A 21,081-nucleotide genomic window follows, 5' to 3' on the forward strand; every position below is an offset into this window, starting at 1 on the left:
ACTGGGCCCTACTTGCCCTGCACTCTGCTCTCAGTTCACTGTGTGGCCTTGCGCTCTCGGCACTTCGTCCCTCAGTAGCGAGGGGCAGTGAGGTTAAAGTGAGAAAAGGCACATGTAATCAAGCGTGGTCCCAAGGTCATGGGGTTCTGTAGATTCACCCAGTGCTGTTGACCTCCTGCTGGGAGTCAGGCACTGCATGGGGTGGATGCCCAGTGCAGCCCACCAGGAGCTGTTCTCTTAGCAAAGAGCAGATTTAATATCTGGAAGCGTATTGTTTTCTTATGTCAGGCGTAGTGAGCCTCGCTTCATTATTGTGTTATGTTCGACATACATCTCAGAGGAGATTCCTGTCCAAGGGAGTGTGGGTAATCTTCTTCTGGTGTGTTCCTTAAAAATCTGTGGAAATGTAGACATGATGGACTTCAGTATGGCAGTGCTGTTAACTGTGTAACCTGCAGTTTTAGAGGTAGTGGTGGGTAGCAGGCAACCCCGTGGGCTGTCCAGATGGGGGGCTGTGCAGAGCCAGGTCCCCAAGGGGGGAATAGGGAGACAAGGGGAAGAAAAGTGAGTAGTTTGTGTACCAGAACTTTATGTGCTGGAAATACTACTATGAAAACAGTACTATCTTGTTGATCCTGTTAATTGGAAACACAAAGTCATTTGCAAAGCTGAAAATATACCATAATAGGGAGAACTGCAGAAATCATCCGTCTGATCCTTCCATGGGGGAGATTGTTGCTGAAGTGGGGCTTGTTGGCGGGGGGCCTTGCAGTCAGTACACCAGCGGCCAAGGGGAGTGGCACGTGGGCTTTGGGGCCCAGACAGACTTTGGCTCACACCCAGCTTTCCTGGTGACTGTATGACCGTCAGCAAGCCGCTTATCCTCCCAGGGCCTCTGCATCCTCACCTGGGAAGTGGGAATTGAGGTTTCTTCTCAAGGTGGTCGTGAGGCCTGCGGTAGGGACTCAGGGTTCACGGTCATTGTCACCAGTGCACTCTGGCTCCCCTCCTTGATCTGGCCTTCCCCCTGTGCTCCACATGTAAACATGGACATCCTCAAATCCCACATGCAAGTACGCAGGCCAGAAGGAATGCCCCTCCCCTCCCCTTCCCTTTCTCTCTTTCTTTCTTTCTTTTTCTTTTTAATAAGGCAGTTTGCCCTGAGTTTCTGTGTCTAAACTGTCAATGATAATAATCTGATAGCGTCTCCACGCAGGCTGCTCTCTTTACGTTACCGCTACTCCTTGTGCTAAAATGAGGAAACATGCCTGGAGCTGCACAGCTGTGAAGCTCTAGATCCCCGCCTGAGCCCAGGTCTCTTTGCCCCCCCAAATCCCCTGCCACTCAAAGTTTGTGCGAAATATTCTGGACCACAGAGCTCTCCATGCCCAACGGTGGGGAAGCATCTGTTCTGATTGTTTCTTTCCAGAAATAAAATCCAGGTAAGACAGTTAGAAAAAGCTGTCACACTTCATCCTCTCCTTTCCAGGCTCTGATGAGATGAAACTGCCTCGTAAGTCTCAGACATAACTGAATTCAGTCTCTGAGGGAGGGGAGCCCTGAATTAACAGTGCTCGAGAACCCCGGGTCCTGCCCTGCCCCCAGCCCAGCTGCACGCTTCTCAGGGTGACTTGGTGCTAGCTTGCATTTGAGGGAATTGATGGCCACCTCAGACATTTATGAAAAAGAATTCCATCTTCCTGTCGGGTTTTCTCAGCTGCAGAAGCGCGGCTGTAAATCTTACCGGTGTTCTACAGCCCAGGCCCCAGGGAAGTGCTTGCATAATCCAGGACCGTCTCTCTCCACCGTGTAACTTGATTTAAGTTTGGCGATGCCAGTGTTATAGTTAATATTTCCTCCAGGCCTGTGACCAGGTCTCTCTTTAGAGAGACACCCCGACTGCAGTCTTCTTCTTGGACATTTTGGGTTATGAAGGGCGGATATGCTAGAACCCAGTTCTAGTATCAACGTGATTTTTGTCACACCGATGAAAGAAAATAAGGGTAAAGGTAGCTTTACATGTCAGGGTATAAGTGCCTTTGCCATTGTTGTTATTAACGTTACTAATGGCTGCCACTCATTGGGTGCTATGTCATTCAAGGCATTTGATCTAAGTTACCTGTAATCCTCAAAAACCTTGTGAAGAGAGGTTTTTTTTTTTTTTGGTCACATATTTACCTATTTAATCAACCATTTCTTTTTTTACTTCTCTTGTTATGAAATAGAATGTACCTCCAGAATATTGCATATGCACGAGTATGTGGTGTGATGAATGATTATGACATGAACACTCATGTCCCACTGCCGAGAAATGGACCACTGCCAGTCCTCAGAGCCCTTTCATGGGGTCTTCCTGAGCCCACCCCCTTCCTCTATCCAGAGGTGACCTTTATCCTGACTTCGCTGAGAATTACTTTTTGGTTTCCTTTGTAGTTGTAGGTCTACCATCCATTTATACATCCCTACACAAACTAACTTAGCATTGCATGTTTTTGAACTTTATATTATCTGTATATCTATATGTGGGCATATATCTATATATATGGATTCATATATGGAATTTATTATATTCTTTTTTCTCAGCTTGGCTTCTTTACTGAGCGTTATGTTGGTGAGACTGCATGTCTCCATCCTTCATCCATCCTCTGTGGCATCGTACTCCCCAGTGGGACACAGCACCTGTTGTGCAACCCTTGTGGGAGTGTTCATGTGCTCAGCTCATCCATTTAGTCGTAGGTGGACAGTGGGGCTGTTTCTGTTGTGTTGCCGTTACAAGCTCTGCTGCTGTGCACTGTCTGTGTGCATGTCCTGGTGTGCTCGTCTACGAGATTCTCCGGGGTGAACACAACTGCAGAGGACTTGCAGGCCGTGGGCACCTCTTCAGCTTTACGAGGTGATACCCAACCATTTTCCACAAAGGTTGCACCAGGTTACACCAGCAGTAGAGGTGCATGGCCTGGAGCTTCTGTTGCTCCGTGTCCCAGGGTGAATGTTCAGGGTGGCCAACCTCCTGGGCCTGCACGGGCCTCTCTGTGTGGCTTTATTTTCATTCTCACAGTGGTTAACGGAATTGAGCCCCTTTTCATATGTTTTTTGGCCATTTGTATTTATTTCTCGTTCCTTTTTTTAAAAAAAATATTGTTCAAATATTTTCTCATTTTTTCTATTGAGTGGTTTTGCTTTCTTATTTGTTTTCAGGAATTCTTTATATATCGGGGGTGTGGGTCATTTTTTTGGTTACATGTCGTGAATGCAGTCTCTCGTGCTGTGGCTTTTCTTTCCCCACACCCTATGTAATGTCTTTTACAGTTGTTAAATTTAATGTCGTTTGAAGAAACGTCCTATCCAGAGTTTTAGTTTTAGTTGTTGTTGGGAGGCTTACTGGAGTCAGTAACAGAAAGAGGAAGGTGGTTTGTCCTTTCTCCTTTAGCCACATGGGTGTAATAGGGAGCCCACCTGTGCGGGACTGGCCTGGCTGCCGAGGGAGCACAGGTGAGCCTCGCTGGGACAGACTCTGCTCTCCGGGTGCTGTAGCCTGGAGCGGGTCGGGGAGGGGGGTGCTGGACCTCCAGAGAACAGTTACGCCGCAGCAGGATTCATGCCGCCGGGTTTTCCTAGGTGCTGAGGGGCACGTGGGAAGGAAAAGTCACATCTTCCCAGGAGTTAGGGAAGGTTTCAGAGGCGAAGGTGCAGGGAGTAGCCTGTGAGCTAAGACTTTTGCAGAATGAATGATAGCTTGTCTGGTGAACGTTTCCAGACAAAGCAGAGACATGTTTAGTGACTTGGGGATAAAGAAAAAGTTGAACTCATCCAGTTGGGCTGAAATCTGTGAAGCACAATAGTGTTGTTTCCTTTCAAAGCAAAGAGGCGCATTGTTTTAAGTGGGGGGAGGGTGGGTATATTCGCTGGTATAATCCGGTGATTCATGCTTTGGGGATCCAGGACTGGAGGCTTTGCTTTGAATGAATGGATCAGTGCTGAATCTAACTGGACCAGCCTGCTCCTTCGGATGATGGACTGATCTGCACTGTCATGACATGTTTCGCTGAGACAGCCACATCCCCTTCTTGTCTTGGCTCGTGCAGTATTAGAATCAATCGGTTCTTTCTCGAGGTTACTGAGAAAAGGAGAGATGGAGCCTGATGCAAGGAACTCAAGTAGAAGGGGGCGCCACGTCAGAGGGCAGGGATGAATGCCTCATACAGCAGTCTGGAGGCCCGCCGAGGGACAGGGGCAGCTCACCTGGGCCCCAGAAGTTGTCCTGGAGGTTTTAGCCAGGTAGAGGAGGGCAGGTGGGGGTGTTGCTGAGAAAAAGGAGCAGCCTGACAGCGTGAGGAGAAGCAGAGGAGAGACATGGAGGAGGCCCTGGGCGGTACCTGGCCCGGAGCCTGGCTCACCTTGCGAGAGAGGCGTGGCAGGTGAGGCCATCTGGGGCTCTGTACACACGTCAACACCAAGGTCTCCCTCTGGTGCGGAGCTGCCACTTTCTAATAGCCTGGCTTCTACCAAGCAGCGTCTAAATTGTCTCGTACCAACCAGCCCACTTAATTTAGGTTGTAACGATTATATAATCTTTTCCAGCATTTTGGATCCAAATTCACCTGAATACCAGTTAGACTTGTGGTTTATCTCCTTCTTTATCTCTGTCTCTCCATTGACCGGGTTGTTAAACTAAGGCTATGAAATCATGACTCGTGGCCGTAAGTTTTACCCACAGGTCGTCTGGAACCTTCTCCCTTGCCATTATGCTTCCCCATCCTCTTCAGAGAGCATCAGGCCCATCACAGAGGGAGAGGCTCACATTCTGGTCTCTGAGCCCGTGGATGTAGTTATAGGACCGTGATGCTGCATGTGGTTCCACACAGTGGCCCGCAGGGTCCTGCCAGGTGAGAGCCTTCCTGCTTGCTGTGGACGGAAGCCAGCAGGGCGCCCTCTCCTTCTACCAGAAAGCCATCCTGTGCTCTGTGATTGGTTACCAATGTCACGACCTTGGACATCACCTCCTCACCAGCTTCTCATCTGTTTTAAACATTCCTCTGAGTCCGTCTCTTGACGCCCATGGGAGATTGCATTAACCTGTCTCGTGTAGTTCGATGTCTTCTCATCAGGTTTGTCAGAGCCCGATTTCACAGGTGAGATAGGACTTCCTGTCCTCTGCTGTTTTCTTTCTTTCTGTCTGAAGAACCAGAACAGCAAATCCTCAAATTGGGACAAAGTGTATTTTACTTGCTTTCTTGACGTAAGTCTGAGAACTTAGAGTTCCAGCCTCCACAAGTTCAATTGTACTTTTTCTTTCAACTCAAATGGTTGGTTGTCAGTGTACGTTTTGAGGAGGATCCTTTGATGCGCCTTTTGAAAAAGGCATATCGTTTGCATTGTTGAAATGTCACTGACACCTGACCTCAAATCCAGCTTCTGCCCCTGCCTTCTCCCCATGACATGGCCTTTGTTCTTAGCATGTTCCTGAAACCAGCTCTTTTCAGTCAGGCCACAAGCCCACCTCCCCGATGGCCAGTCCCTGTGGTCACTTTTTAGGCCTTATCGGATTTCTTAGTGCACTTGACTCTGTCACCCCCTCCCTCCATGAAGGACATTCGTCTCCAGACACCCCTGATTCTTCTGCCTGCTGCCGTTCTTTCTTGTCCTTCCTCACGAGCTCCTCTCTTGCTGTTCCTGTGTTCCCGGGTGCTGTTCTAAGGCCGCTTGTCTTATCACTTTGCACACTCACCGACAATGGGTGTGTTCTGTCCTAGGGCACTCTCTGGCTGCCCGTGCTCACATCTGTACCTCTAGCCCAGAACTGTCCTCTGAACTTTAGACTCCGAACACCTTATATCTTCAAATGCTTTCTGGACCTGCCCTGCTGGATGTCCAGGGCTCTGCGTCCTCCCTCTTTCTCTCCGTATCTGTAGAACTTCCTCCACGGCTGCCCGGATACCTTCCTCCTGTGTCATCCGTGCTGGAAACTTGGGAGTCATCCTGAGGCTCTCTGTCTCTGTCTTCTCACACTGCATCTCCATCTTCAGGTCGGCTGATCTTTCCTCCTCCATCTCTCTTAAACTCCCTCTTCCTTTCCCATTTTTTTTGTTCCACTCTCTCATTTTAGGCCTCTAGATCTTTTGTCTACACCCCTGTAGCAACTGGACAGTTGATTCCCTGCCTTCAGTCTTGTTCCTTTCCACCCTCTGTTAATTTCCAGAGTGAACACTGTGAAGTTGGCATGTCACCCCCTGCTCGATACCCACTGGAAACCCCATCTCCTAAAAACCTCATTTCCTGATTCAGCGCATGTCCCACTGTGACCTGGCTGTGTCTGCCCTCTTCTTGGCTTCCACCCATCCCTGCCTCATCCCTGCCCCCCAGGAACGGCCAGCATTCCTCCCAGCTCACCGTGGCGGTCCTCATGTGTAGAAGTTGATGGTGAGATGTGGGCTGCCTTATATCTAGAAAATCCCAGCAAACCAAACCATGCCCCTCCCAGGGAAGATAGATGTTCAGGAAATGACAGACGGGGAGTCACATCATCTCTTCATTGCTGGCTGGTCTTGGGCCCCAAATCCAGTGCAGACCAAGTGGTCAGGCTGGGAGACTGAAACTTTGGGCAAATTCCTTAACCCTTTTACATGTCAGTTTCTTATCTGTAAAATGGAGATAACAATTGTACCTACCACATGAGGAGGTTGTGAGATTTCCAGGAACTAATCCATGCAGAACTTAGAACTCTCTGGCATATGATAGCTATCAGTGAAGGTGAGCTAAAATAGTTATTATGTTAGGTCACGTTACTTAACAAATCTAGTGCAACACTGCGTTGTAGGCATGACAGCGGGTTTCTGCCTTGTTTTCGATCCACTTTCTTTTTGGATGTTTTGTCTCACATGCACTACAGGACTATAGCCTGCATATATTTTCCTCATAACTCTTGGCTGGATTCTGGCCTGAGAGCTCTCGATAAATAACTTCCCTTTGAGATGTAGCGTCCTATGCTATCTGCAAGTAATTAGACTTAGGAAACAAGTTTTGTGATCTAGTTTGCCTAGATGACATTTAATCTTTGCAGTTGATATGTTAAGTCCCCACACTCTTGTGTATTCAGGGGATCACGAATCTCTCATTCATTTACTATGTCCCCAGGGTGAGAGAACAATGTCTGACTCATAGCAGGAGGTCAGTAAATACATGCTCCATAAGCAAAATCCCAAGATGTGCACTGTTAATAATGCAGTCAGACTCTATGCCTGGCATTGGGTGGGTGCAGGGGCGTCATCCGCGCTTTTCTTTGCCTATGTCTCCTGCGCTACAGCGACGGCCCCAGCAGAACTCCCTGCTGGAACGTGGCAGTGCCCCACAAGTTCAAACTTGTTTGGCCTGAAAGGCCCAGATGCGGCTCAGCTGCACCTTTTAAAGAGAGAGGGTCCTAAGAAGAAGCTTGGTGGGGATTGATTTCATGTGAAAGGTGATGGCGGCTTCAAGCGAGTAGAAGAGAACGGGAAGGTTTATCCTCCTAAACCCCTGGAGCCATTCAGCAGTGCAAGGGGCCAGGGGTCTGACCTCCCTGCCTCTAACAAAGGCTGAGATCACAGCCTGTCAGAGGCTGCAGAAGGCTGTTTTGTCACGGAGGGAGGCTTGGTCAATGTCAGTCTTTGAAAGTGTCTCTTTTAACTTTAAGAATTGAAGATTTTCATAGAGATCAGTGGGTTAGAAACTGATTTCTCATTTGGGCTCACCTCTATATTTTTTGGCCTGTCTGCTGACGTTTTGGCCATTCTTCTTTTCATTAGCAGTTCTACCAAGGAGCAGGCGTGGGGAATTAAAGGAGTCGCAACTCTCATGAGGCAGTTTATCCGCTTTGCTAGAAGAAGAATGGAATTGGCTCTCAAGCCTGAAGTTAGGTTTGTAGGACCATTTCTCATTTTAATTGCCTCTTCCTGCCTCTGTGTTCACTGACTACCCAGCACCGGCAGGGGAGCGTTTTTTGGTGGTTCTTTTTGATTTCTATGCAAATGCTAATATTTGCAAAATAATTTAATAGAACTTGCTTTTATGGAGCTGAAAGCACTTAAGAAGGTTTTAGCTTTTATTTTAACTTTGCAGATAATCATATGTTGGCATTTTAGGTCTCTTATTCTCTGCTCAGTAGATAGGTGAGAAGCCTGGCTAATTTTTGCCTTCGTTCCAGGTCCTTTTGTTTAATAAGCCCTCATAGGCCAAACCACGGGTTTCTTCTCCATGAAGGACGGAAAGTGGCACGTGCAGTGTAGCACAAAGCATCCGGTGACCACGGTGTGGCCTTGACGGAGGGTGGGGTCCCTGCGGAAGGGTTCAGAGCAGGTTGGCTCACCAGAGAACACCCGCCCTCCCCTGCCCCCCCGCCCCCCCCCCCCAGTCTTGCTGTCTGAGAACTGCTCTCCTGGGAGTCACAGCATTTCCCTTACAGGCCAGGTCAGCACTTTCTCTGTGCTGGAGTGATAGATGAGAGGGGCGAGGGGAGGGCTCTGGACACGTGTCTGAGGAAGCCTGGGCAGACTCGGTAGTTGGTTGGGTGGGAAGAGAGAAGGAAAAGTCTAGGGTGACGACCAGGTTTCTGTCTTTGCATGAATAGCTGATTCTGCAGAAAGATCGTGAGTCTGAAATTGTGTGTGTTTACTTTGAGGTGCTTCCAGAGCATCCCTGTAGAGATACCTGGAAGACAGTTGAAAATTCCTATCTGTGGTTTGGGAGCCATCACAACTGGATATATCAGCATGTAAAAGTGACCATTGGGACCACAGTGGAAGAACAAAACAGACCCCAGGGCAGAACCTTAGAGAAAGTCAGCATTTCACCTCAGGCCTGGGAAGCAGATCTAGTAAAATAACCCGAGAAAGTTCAGAGCGAGAAAGAGAACCTGGTGATACAGTGCTGTCACCATGTAACGCGTCACGGTGGGAGGTGGCAGCCAGTGGAAGGAGGTGGGGAAGGAGGGGGGCGAGGTCTGCAGAGGGAGCCCGGGCTGTACCCGCAGGAGTGGTTTGCCTGGGAGATCTGGGGGGCCTGAGAGAGGAAGGGGATGGTATGGAGGCGGCAGGCAGGACCGCGCTTCGAGAGCGTGGGGTGGGAGGTGGCCTGCAAGCAGGGAGTAGAGCGATTTAAACAGGGCCCAGGTAGATGGCTTTTCTTGTCATTTTCTTCCCTTCCTCCATCTCTTTCTTTCTCTCAATGGGGAGACTTCAGCACATCTGTAGGCTTGAAGAACCATGGAAAGAGAGGGGCCGATTGGAGTGTCAAAGAGAGGACTTTTCCCGTAGTCGGTGCATCCTGCTTCAGAGATGCACGGTTCTGCTTTAGCTCTTCCAGGTGGCAGTGGAGGAATATTGATGACTTGGACAGTTGAGAAGGCGAGGTGGATTTGAGGTCTCACCAGACACAGTGGTGCATCAGCTCCCACAGACATAGTAAGGGTCGTGTAAAATTGCTAAAACAGTAAATGTAAAATCGTAAAAACAGTAGATGCTTTCTGTGGCATCTTAGATACCAGTTTATGTTGGATCATTTAACTCTCACAGCAGCCTTACCAGGTAGTGGTATCATCCCCTTTGAATTGATAAGAGGCTCAAAGCTTAGAGGAGTTTCACTACTTGTCTGAGGTTCCACGGCTAGGCCGTGCTGGGGGTCAGTTGAACGTGCCGCATCTGAGTCCCCTGCTGTCCTGTGGGCCGCTCTGTGCTCTTCCGTTCCCGCTGGGCCAGGAAGCTGCTTGTGTCACCAGACAGGCCCTGAATGCAAAACTGGGATTTCCATAGCCCTGTGCTGTATAGCTGTGTAGCACATGGCTCAGAGGGACACTTGATTTTGTCCTGACCAGGAGTAAGGGCCTGGGAAGGACGAGGATCCGGTTGTCCATCCATCGCCTGGCCGGTGGATGGGTCTCAGTGGGCCTCCCAATAGACCTGAGCAGGTGCCTCTTCCCCTCACCACTCTCTGCATTCCCCGAAGCAGTTGCAAGTTGGCGGATAAGACTGCACGAACGACCCGTTGGTGCCCTGATCCTAAAAGAGCCTTGTCTTGCCCAGGTGGGGGTGTTGGAAATAGATTTTATCAGGCAGGTTTCCCTAAGGGGGGACAGTGATGTATATACGTGGTGCTTGCAGGTAAATGCTGTGGAGGAGTCCATTTAGTTAAAGAAGCAGGAGCATCAGGGAAGTAATGGTAAGGGGAGATGCTTGAATGGCATTCACTTAAAAAAAAAAAGAAAAGAAAAGTGATAGATTCCTGGGTTGCTTTTTGTTATTTTCTTCTTAAACAAGAACTATAAATCTGGGTGGACAGCAAAGAAAAGAAATCAGAGCAGCCTCATTTAGCAGAGACCCCTCTGACCCTGACGACCCCTGCCAGGTGACTTGGACGGTCCCTGCAGAGGCAGGACTCAGCCGCCCCAGGTTGGCTCTTTTCCTGGAGCATTTCCCAGCAGGCGGCTTGCCCCTCCCAGGCCTTCCAGGAAGCAGATGCTCCCAGGTGGGAGAGTCGTGGAGGAGGACTGCGGGGTGGGTGGGTGGGAGGGTGGTGGGGGAGCTGGAGCTCGATCGCACAGGGCTGGCCTGGCCCTAACCCTCCTCCTTGTCGCTGCAGCCTTTCCGCTGCGCCCATTGCCACTACTCATGCAACATCTCGGGCTCCCTGAAGCGGCACTACAACAGGAAACACCCCAACGAGGAGTACACCAACGTGGGCACCGGGGAGCTGGCGGCCGACGCACTCATCCAGCAAGGTAGGCGAGCAGGCCGCTCCTGTCCTGCCCGGCCGAGCCCCACGGGGTGGCGCTGCGTGCTCCTGCAGCGCCGCCCCGATCCCTGAACGGTCCTCAGCGTAACTGCTGTCCTCCGCCTCCTCCTTGCTGTTTATATCATGTTACTTATGCCAGGATTGGATTGCAGTGCCCTTAATGGAACTCTTAAATGGACAAAGCGATAATTAACCTACAGATTTTACCACCCTTCCCATAGTGTCCATTTGTCAGTACAGTCGTCCCTCAGTATCTGCGGGGGATCAGCTCCGGGACCCTCACGGATACTGCAGTCCGTGGACGCTCGATCCCTCGTGTAAAATGGCAGAGAACAGTCAGCATTTGTATCTGCAGCCCCACGTTGGACGCGGAACCCGGGGGATGCGAAGGGCTGACTGTATTGCCTTCTGTCCTTGGTCCGTGCACACATTTCGCACAAATGAAAGTTCATGGCTTACTTAACAATGATTAACATGCACATTTTGTTTTCCTTTGGTGCACTGTCTTCCTGCTTTAACCTCTGAGGGCTTTTCGCGATACAGTATCAAGTATTATTTAACTATGCTCCTGTTGTTATAGGGTTTCCAGATTTTTCTCTTATTGCAGTTGTAAATAATGCTGTACTGATCGCATTTATAGGTGGGATTCTTTAGATTATCCAAAGATGTTTATTGAGTGCCCAGATTACTTATGCATCTTGAAAAGGAAAAACTATTTAGAACATTTAAACTAAAGAGAATGGATGAAAGCCTCTAATGTCATTGAACAGTTTGGCGGGGTTTTGCTTCTTTTTTTAATAAATAATCGCATTCCCACTTGAGAGGGTTTAGCTCACTTGCTGTTGCCACACAGAGAAATGCTGTTGTATTTATATCTGCGCTTCGGTAATTCAGCCGAAGAATGATTGCAGCGTGCCATGCGTCAGTTGCTACTCTTTCCTGAATCCTGTGACTCTTTGAAGCTGAAGACCATTTTAGAAACCTGCCCCCGTAAACAAAGCTGTGGGATTGTAAACTCGGCTGCAGCGGGGGCCGCTCCTAGTTTTCCGATGCAGCGTGAAGCTCCACTTGCTGTAATCGCCATGAAAGGCATCTTAACGTAAAACAAATGAATTGACGGTAGCCTTCAGCACTTTCGGTGACAGGGCTGATGTACAGAAATGGATGAGCGGCAGAAAAACTCGGGATAATTTTAAGCCATCCATCTGGGGTAACGGGACCGTGGGCCTGGCATTGGCTTGAATGGCAGTTTCACGGAGCTGGAGGGCAGGAAGGTGCGGTGCCATTTGGGCAAGTCACCCTCCTCTCCACCTGAGGCCCTGCACCTCAGGTGGGGTTCACAGCAGCCATCCCTTGTGATCGCGGGGAGAGTGAAACGAGAACGCTTGAGTGTCTGGCACTCAATACATTTTCATTCCTTTCTTTTGTTTTTATGTTTTGTTTTGTTTTGTTTTTCTGAAAATATGCCAGTCCTTCTAGAGCTGGTGCATCATTTTTTTTTTTTTTTTTGTGGTACGCGGGCCTCTCACTGCTGTGGCCTCTCCCGTTGCGGAGCACAGGCTCCGGATGCGCAGGCTCAGCGGCCATGGCTCATGGGCCCAGCCGCTCCGCGGCATGTGGGATCTTCCCGGACCGGGGCACGAACCCGTGTCCCCTGCATCGGCAGGCGGACCCTCAACCACTGCGCCACCAGGGAAGCCCTGGTGCATCATTTTTGATGACTCCCCTGTCTAGGAATCACAGAGGAGAGGATAGATCGCCTTAGAGTCACAGTAAATAATTGGAGTAGCGGGCTAGCGATTCGTTTTAGCATCCTTCACACTCTTGGGTTGGATTGGCAGGAAATAGACGTTTACTGTGGCAGTTGGGACAGGCGTGGGGATCTGACTGATGACACTGTCATAGCTCCATGCTTCCAAACTTTCATCGTTGTCTTGCAGAAAATGTGCTGAGGTCAAGTTGCTTCATGCCCTAAGTTTTCACTTAACTTTCCAAGACTCTCTGTAATCAATTGGCATTCCCTGACAGGGTCTGGGTTTTATTTCTAATCTTTGTAGGGTTATTTTTGGCCTGTGTGTGTGTGTGTGTGTGTGTGTGTGTGTGTGTGTGTGTGTGTGTTTAGTTTTCCTATGCCCCCCTTTAAGAGACATATTGTGGAAGGAAACAACTAAATGTCTCTTGGCTCATAGGAGACATTGTGCCATTGTGTGTTGGCGGGAAAACTGTCTCTGAAAGCAGAGAGCCAGTTGACTGTGAGTGCAGCTCAGAGATCTCAAGAGCACACAGCGCTCGCTGTGGAGAGTGAAGGAGACAGGGAGAAAGTGGAGCTGGATAAAATGATTGTCTTTGGAAATGATGAGGTGTTTGGTACCACTGGAATTTTTCATTTCCTTTTGATTAATTCCATGTAATTCTCCCTATCCCCACTTGGTTTTATTTTCGTCTTCACATCACTCCTCAAAAGATATCTTTGTGGGACTTTATAATTTCTTGTTTTGAGATAGAGGAATATGTGTTAAAATGATGATGTGATAAAAAACCCACAAATAAAATGCAGTTTTATCAAAACGATGCTAGTCTCCTGAAACCAATGCAGGGACTCCTTGTCCATCAGCTGTGTTTAAACGGTGTCGCACTGTGACACAGGCAGAGCCATCAATTGCTGGGAAGGATTCTCCTGCCCCCATGCTCAGGGGTTTGGGGAGGGTGTCTGTGCACAGCACTGCAGGAGAGGCGGGAGGAAGGCCGAATAGGCTGAGGTTTCTGATGGAAGGCACATGGTGTTTTCCACAGAGTTTGGGTCATTTTCAGCGAGCTCTGGAATGGGGGCTGCTAGGGCATCCACTCGTGTTCTGTGAGTGTTTACCAGCTGGCTCTCCCGGGGCAGGGGGAAGGGAACCTGATTCGTAGCATTTGCCAATTTCTGTGCCGTGCATATTTCCGCCAGGGCCAATTTTAAGCTTCCAGTGTGAGGTCGCTGACCTGGGAAGAGATGGTTCCAGCGGCCCCACCACACCTCTGGTCCTGGGGGCACAGGTGCCGCTTCCAGCCGCATGCCAGCTGGGCCCCATCAGGAGGCAGCAGTCCCCTCGGGCTCCAGTGCTTTTTGGCAGTTAGACTTGTACTCAATGCTACTTAAGTGTTTTATTCCCTGCTTATGTTTTATGTACTTCTCATATTTTGAAAGCAGATCAGACAATCTCTTGTTTATTCTTCTCAGCCCATCACTTGTTCATTAATATGGATTCGAGGCGTTTTCCCACAAAATACACATTTTTCACACTGTATCGCTTCAGTGGGTCTGCCCCCTTTCCTCCTTTTAAAATGCCCCTGATGAAGCTAGCTCAGGAGCTGGTTCACTAAATCACAGGTTGTGAAAGGCATCCGATGCTTTGATGCTAAGTGTCACAAACTCTCAGCTCATTCTTGGAGCTCACGGTGGGCTAACGATGGGGCTTAGCGGGCTGGTCCTTTTCCGGTGACCTCAAGGCCCTCCTTCAAGTCGCCCCAGGCAGTTGGCACGAGCGGAGGGTTAGGAGCACAGACCGTGGAGGCGGGTCTGTGATCACTGTGGCCCCTGGACCAGTTACTTACCTTCTTTGAGCATCAGGTTGCAAAGATGAGATCTTATTCTTGAAGATTCCAGACCATGCCTGACATGTAACAAGTGCCTGATAAATGGTTCCAATTCCCTATCATGTTTATTCCCAAAGTCCTTCTTCATGGTGCACCTTGAGCCCCTCATGTGTCCCACACTGTGCAAGGCACTGGGCTGTGGTAGCATTGTTGCCCTTCCTGCCTGGGTTGGAGACAGAGGCTGGGCAGTGCCTCCGTTTTCTTATCCTCTAACAGAAAGTACACGTTCCTTTTAACAGGCCCCATGCTGCTCATGGGAGGAAAATCATCTGCTTCTCCTGGGTGGTGTGCCTTAACTCAGGCTCCCCGTTAGAGGGGATCATTGAGGAAGGGTAGGTAATTAAGATAAGATGTGAGGAAGCGGACCAGGAGAAGGCTTAGTTTTGTGGCATCTGCTAAGATCTTTGCGTTATTTTGAACAATTGTATTAGAAAAGTATAAATACGTGTACATCCGTACCTTAGATGTACATTCACACCAGATTCAGGGAAAACAGTATAGAAGAAAATCCAGAAACTATCAGTTAACCCAAAGTCCTTTATTTGACTTTTGGACATTTTTATTTTAAAATTGTTTTTATTAGGGCCTAGATCCCATACATTATTGGCAGGTGCTTCCAGTGCTGTGATGCTACACTGTGTTGTTGGTTGTTATTTTATATGTTATCTTCTCTCTCACGAAGCCCTGTGGGGTTGGCGTCATCATTTCCATTTTAAAGTGAGGAAGCGTAGGGAGGGAAAAGGACCGGCCCCGGCCACAAAGTGAGCCGGTGGTCAAGCCAGACCGGGGTCCTGATTCAGAGTCTGGCTTTCACCACGGGTGTGCTGGATCTCAGATGCCAAGATTCTGAGGAGTGTGTGAGGGGACCAGGAGGGATGGGGGAGACCTTGCTTAAGCTCCGTTTACCAGTTCCTCACTGGGGTTTGGAACGTCAGCCTGGCTTATAGTCAAATGCACTTGGTTTTTCCTCTGCAGTATTTCCCAAGTCCGATTTCGTATTTCACTTGTTAATAAAATCAAATTACTCTGTATCCACTTTCCTTTGATAATTAAGCTGCTTTTGGTCCAGTTACCCTTGAGTGCCTGTATTAGTTTCTTATTGCTGCTGTAATAAATGACCGCAAACTTGGCGGTAGTTTAAAGCAACACGGATTTATGATCTTACCATTCTGAAGGTCAGGAGTCCAAGATGGGTCTCACAGGCTGAAGTCAAGTTTGCTAACAAGTCTGTATTCCTTCTGGAGTCTCTAGTGGAGGATCTGTTTTCTTGCCTTTTCCAGCTTCTAGACACTGCCCACATTCCTTGGCTCGTGCCCCGTCCTCCAAAGCCAGCAGTCTTTCTCAGGTTACGTCACTGGGATCTGCTCTCCCACTCCCCTCTTAGAAGGACCCTTGTGATTACATTAGGCCCATCCAGATAGTCCAGAATAATCCCCCATCTCAAGATCCTTACGTGAATCCTACCTTTGAGATCTCTTTTGCCATGGGAGGTCGCATAGTCACATGTTCCAGGGATTAGGATGTGAATATCTTTGGAGGGCCCATTGTTCTGCTGACCTCGCTGCCTTTTATAAGGATACAGGCTTTAGCATTTTTACCTTGGTAGAAGAGAAAACCAAGACCCAGAGAATTTAAGGAAGTGGTTCTGAGTCACGTGAGCAAGTGCCAAATTCAGGTCTTCTGACTGTCCAACCCGGTGTCCCCTGCCATTCTGGGAGTTATATTACTGAAAATGAAATGGAATTTTCCATAATGTCAGCCACTGCAAAGGAGTGCAAATAGTTTAATGCTCAAAATTCCTCCAGAATATACTGCATCCCAAAAAGAACAAAGGGTTCCATGATGGAACTTTAAAATTGCTCCTGAAATTCTATCCTTTGGCCTGGTTTGTCTTTCCTCAGGAGGAACTTGCGACTTGGGCGGTGGGGGGATGTTTAGGGTTTTATGGTGCACACTTAATATCGATGCTGCAAGCAAATTCAGCAGGCCTCCCCGTGACCTTTACTGAGTGTGGCCTAAGCATTTAATGAATTGAAATGGAAATTAATATTTCCCAGCTTTAATGTCAATTAACTGGCATAGTTACACCTTGGGTCTAGATTACATATTTCCATTTGTTGTTCTTTAATTAAAGCCACCATGGCAAAGGTGGACGGATGTTTTAATTAATGTGGAGGCATTCTCATATTAATTTTAATTTAAACATAATATAAGGATGTTTTTCTCCCTAAATTAGTTTCTGTTAAAGAATAGCCCAGAAGGAACCTTCAGTTTCATTTTAAAGCCTAAATTTAACCTTAGGTAGTTTGCTTGTGTTCATTGCCTCGTATTAAGTCTTTATAGAAGCAATGTCAGCTTAACCAAAAGAAAAGGTAGTGGTTCTCATACCTTGGAGGGTTTTAAAAGATGATTGTAGGAAAATATTTCATTTTAGATGATTAATAAGCAATAACAAAGAAGGTTAAAAAGTAAGTTTAATTATCCTCTGGGCAAGAAAGAGCAAGCCCACTTGATTTTGCCTAAAAAAAGAGTGCAGTGTATTTGAGTTTCAGAAAACAAGCATCTGTTTGAGCTGCCTTTTCTGTAGAATGTTCTGGAAGTTCAGAATTGGTGTCTGTTGCTGGTCTTTGCGCTGACTCTGGTCCCTGTCTCTGTTGGACCTGCTGTGCTCTCCTGTGCCCTCCCGGCGTGGGAGGCCGAAAGTTTAAGGGGCTGTGCTGTCGGCCACCTGGGTTGGCTTCCGTTCCTTCTCATGACTTTCTGGGGAATCGCCCACCACCTCAGGTGAGAGACAGGAAACCCCGGTTACAGAACGGTGCTCTCTGAGAGTCACTGACATGGAATTGATTCAGGAGAGCTAGCACATCCCAGCTGCATCTAGGAGATACTTAAATTAGGTGATGTGTACCATGAGATTTGTCTAGTTCTTATATAATTTGTTGACACCTTGTCATGAGGACAGAATTCCTCTCCCTCCCTCCTTAGTGCCCCAGTGAGCAAGAAATAAATACTGACGCTGGGAGGGCACAGGGAAGCACAGCAGGTCAAGCAGAGACAGGGGACTGGGTCAGCAGACAGACTGACAACAGCAGCAGGTGTCCTGAGAAGAGAAGGAGCTTGGGGAATGCAAAAGACAGAGAAAGGCGAGGATGGGGGGGAAGGGGTGGGGACAAGCCTGGAGAGGGAGGCAGGGACCGGGCCACTGGGGTCACAGGCCACAGCAAGGAGCTGGGGTTTTATTCTGGGTGTGATGGGAAGGCAGTAGAGGGTCTTACACCTATATGAAATGTAATTTTGTTTGAGTTTTTATTTGTGTGCTGGGTGTAGAGCAGACAAACAGTGGCTGCGGGGAGACCAGTAGGTGCCTGGTGGTCCCATCTCACTGCCCCGGCCAGCTGAGGGTGCACACCTGAGGGTGCCAGCACTTAGCCTGGCTCTGGCCTGCTAAGTGTCTGGTAGATTTGGAGGCCTGATGCCGGGACTACAGTTAGCCTCCTGAGGGGCTAGAGTTTGCTTCTGGAAGCACAGCCTGTTAAATCACTTTGCTGTACACCTGAAACTAGCACAACATTGTAAATCAACTCTACTTCATATAAACAGACAAATAAATAAGTGATTTTTGTCCAGCTCCTAATTTAGTTGCTGCTTCTGATATAATTTTAGAAAGATAGTCTTTGTGTGACTTTGTGTGTCGGTTTTTTTGGTTCTTCTTTTTTTATCCTACAGTTTTATATTCTCTTAACGAAAGCATCCAGATACTTCCTGGACTGTGTGTAAGATTTAATCAATTAAATAAATAGTGACATTTCAGGATGTGACCAGCTTTTTCATTTGTCCTTTAGCGGGATATTTACATGGGAATTTATATCACTGTCTCCCCTTCTGATGTGAAGGAGACTGAGAATCTGGCCCTTGGTCTTAGTGTTTTAGGATGAAGGAGATTGAGAAAAGCACCCATTGTCCTTCAGTTATTTTTTGCTTTCCAAATGATTTGTTATTTTCGAATAAAAACATGGAAAAATCATTTAAGCTGTTCAGCCACTTGGCCAAGGGAATTATGTTACTCATCTTAATTCTCTCTGGCACCTAAAATATTACGTATTAGGCTCACTGCAAATTCTCATTTAATAAACGAAAAGAAATGCATTAAGTTTTAAACCTTTGCCCTGAAAAACACATATACTGTTGCTATTCTGTTTAATATTAAGGTAAGCTTGGATTGAAAGTGAGTACTGGAGACAAAAAATACATCCCTTAGATTTGGAGCGTTTGAATGCAAGGCAGAATTCATGTGTTGTGAATGCTTCTTTTTACCTGTGTCTGTGCTTTCAGGTTGTTTGAAGTGTCCTGTGTGCAGCTTCGTCTATGGCACCAAATGGGAGTTCAACAGGCACTTGAAGAACAAGCATGGCTTGAAGTTGGTGGAGAACGAAGGAGATCCCAAGTGGGAGGTACTTTTAAAAGCATGGTATCGATTGTGCCTTTCCTAAACGCAGATGACAAACCAGGCAAGCCCAGTGCAGTTCCTCAGAGCAGTGGGTTTTCTGGTTGGGAAACTTGGAAATCTTTTCAAACGCTGTCTCATATCTGAGGGGTGCCACTGGGTGAGAGCCAGGCCACGCATGTGACTTCTTACTCTGGGTTGCGTTTAGGCTGGTTTCTGAACGTCTGTGTTGGACTCGTGGATATTTTCACTTCTGTTATCACGAATTCAGAGTTTCAGAAGTTGCATCTGAAAGCAGAATGCACACAGGGCATATCCTGGCAGTCCTCACCCAGAGGGCAGGGCAGGGCCCATTTGCTGCTTCTAGGCCCTCCTCTCCTTCCACCGGAGGCATGTGCTTCTACCCGTCACCTTTGTTTTCCCCTCAGGTGTTGGAACCAGTTTCCTGACTGAATTATATAAAAGCCAGTAGCTGTATTTTAAAAGCCAATAGTTGTTTCTCTTCTCAAGTACGAGGGGTCACACCAGATTGCAGTTTACCTTAGGCAGAGCCTCTCAAACTGAGTCCTGCTAAAGTTATGACCCGGATAATTCTTCGTGGTAGAGGGCTGTGCTGTGCATTTTAGAATGTTTCGTAGTATCACTGACCTCTACCCACTAGGATCCATTCGCATACCCAGCTGTGAACACCAGACTGTCACAGACATTGCCAGTGTGCCCCAGGAGTCAAAGTCACCCCCAATTGAGAACCACTTCCTGAGAACTTTCTAGGGCATTAGAGTATCCAGTGGGCTTACTCCAGTTAAGAATAAGGGCTTTGAAACAAATCCAACACCCCATGAAAAACAATAATACATCATGACAATGTGAGAAGTGTTCCAGAATTCAGGGGAAGGGTTGTCCAGTAGGAGGGAATGTGTTAATGTGTCCATGTAGCCCATCATAATGAGAGGACTAGGGAGAAAAGTGAAATGATCATCTTCATAGATGCAGAAAAGGCATCTATGAAAATTTGACAAAATTCAGCATCCATTGATTAAAAACAGTCAATAAAGTAGAATTTGATGAATACATCTTTAAGATGAAAAGCAAAATGTATGTGTTTCAGCCCAAAAGCTGTCATCCTAGACTAGGGGGTTTCTTGTTAGAGTTGGGAACAGGATGAGGGTGCCCCAGGGGCTCTGGTTTTTAGCATCACGTGGGAGGCCTCAGCTGGTGTGTTGGACAAAGGCAGAGTAAATAGAGACATAAGAATCGAAGAGAAGAAATAAAGTATCTCTGTAGACACAGGATTATGTTTTTGAAAATCTACTACACACAATAAGCAGCAGATTAAAACATCAATATACAATAGTCAATGAGTTATCTATAGAGAGAACCTAGAGCAAAGGAACAGAGATTTAAAAAAAGAGATATTTTACAAATACGAGAAGAAAACATAAGTGAATTCATTTATAAATTGGGAGTGTGGAGAACTTTCCTAACTGTAACTCAAAATCCAGATTCAGTTAGGGAAAAGACTGAAAAAAAATTGACCACGTAAAAAAATTTTAAAACTACTATGTAAAAGAACTCAAGAAGTAGAGGGGCAAATGCCAAAAAAATATTTTCAGTCATATCATAGAAAAAAGGGTGAATATCTTTACATTATAAAAGGCTTCTAGAAATACTGATGAAAAAGATCGACAGCCCAATGGGCGAAAAATAAGAAAGGTTCATAGAAAAAGAAATGCAAATGACCTTGAATATCTGAAAGCGCGATCAACCTCCCACATAATAAATGTAAGTAAAACTTGACAGAGATAGAATTTCTTACCTAGTAGACTGGCAAGAATCCAAAAGTTTTGACATCATCTCTGCTGGAGAGGCTGAAGGGAAATATGCACTCTCATGCATTGCTGGTGGGAATGCAAAACGATGTGACCTTTATGAAGGGGAATTTAGCAATATCTACTAAAATTACATATGTGTTTCTTTTTCCATTAACTAGACGATCCCACCGTTAGAAAATTATCCCAAAGTTATACTGACAAAAATGAGGAAAGGTGGGGCTTCCCTGGTGGCGCAGTGGTTGAGAGTCCGCCTGCCGATGCAGGGGACACGGGTTCATGCCCCGGTCCGGGAAGATCCCACATGCCACAGAACAGCTAGGCCCGTAAGCCATGGCCGCTGAGCCTGCGTGTCCAGAGCCTGTGCTCCGCAGCGGGAGAGGCCACAACAGTGAGAGGCCCGCATACTGG

The 21,081-nt window shown here is 47.5% G+C and overlaps 1 protein-coding gene across 2 annotated transcripts in view; it reads left to right on the forward strand.

The window, feature by feature from the left end:
• ZFAT (zinc finger and AT-hook domain containing) overlaps nucleotides 1–21,081 on the forward strand; it is a 187,611-nt gene that overhangs the window by 128,922 nt on the left and 37,608 nt on the right. Inside the window, exons 12-13 of one of the 2 annotated variants that reach the window (XM_082674419.1) lie at nucleotides 10,609–10,747; nucleotides 18,730–18,815. In XM_082674419.1, the coding sequence (XP_082530545.1) occupies nucleotides 10,609–10,747; nucleotides 18,730–18,815 (225 nt within the window). Of the gene's footprint in view, nucleotides 1–10,608; nucleotides 10,748–18,729; nucleotides 18,849–21,081 lie in introns of both variants that reach the window. The other variant, XM_082674418.1, reaches the window with a different exon arrangement.

The sequence above is a fragment of the Grampus griseus genome (assembly GCF_964374135.1).
Source record: "Grampus griseus genome assembly, chromosome: 17".
Lineage (NCBI taxonomy): Eukaryota > Metazoa > Chordata > Mammalia > Artiodactyla > Delphinidae > Grampus > Grampus griseus.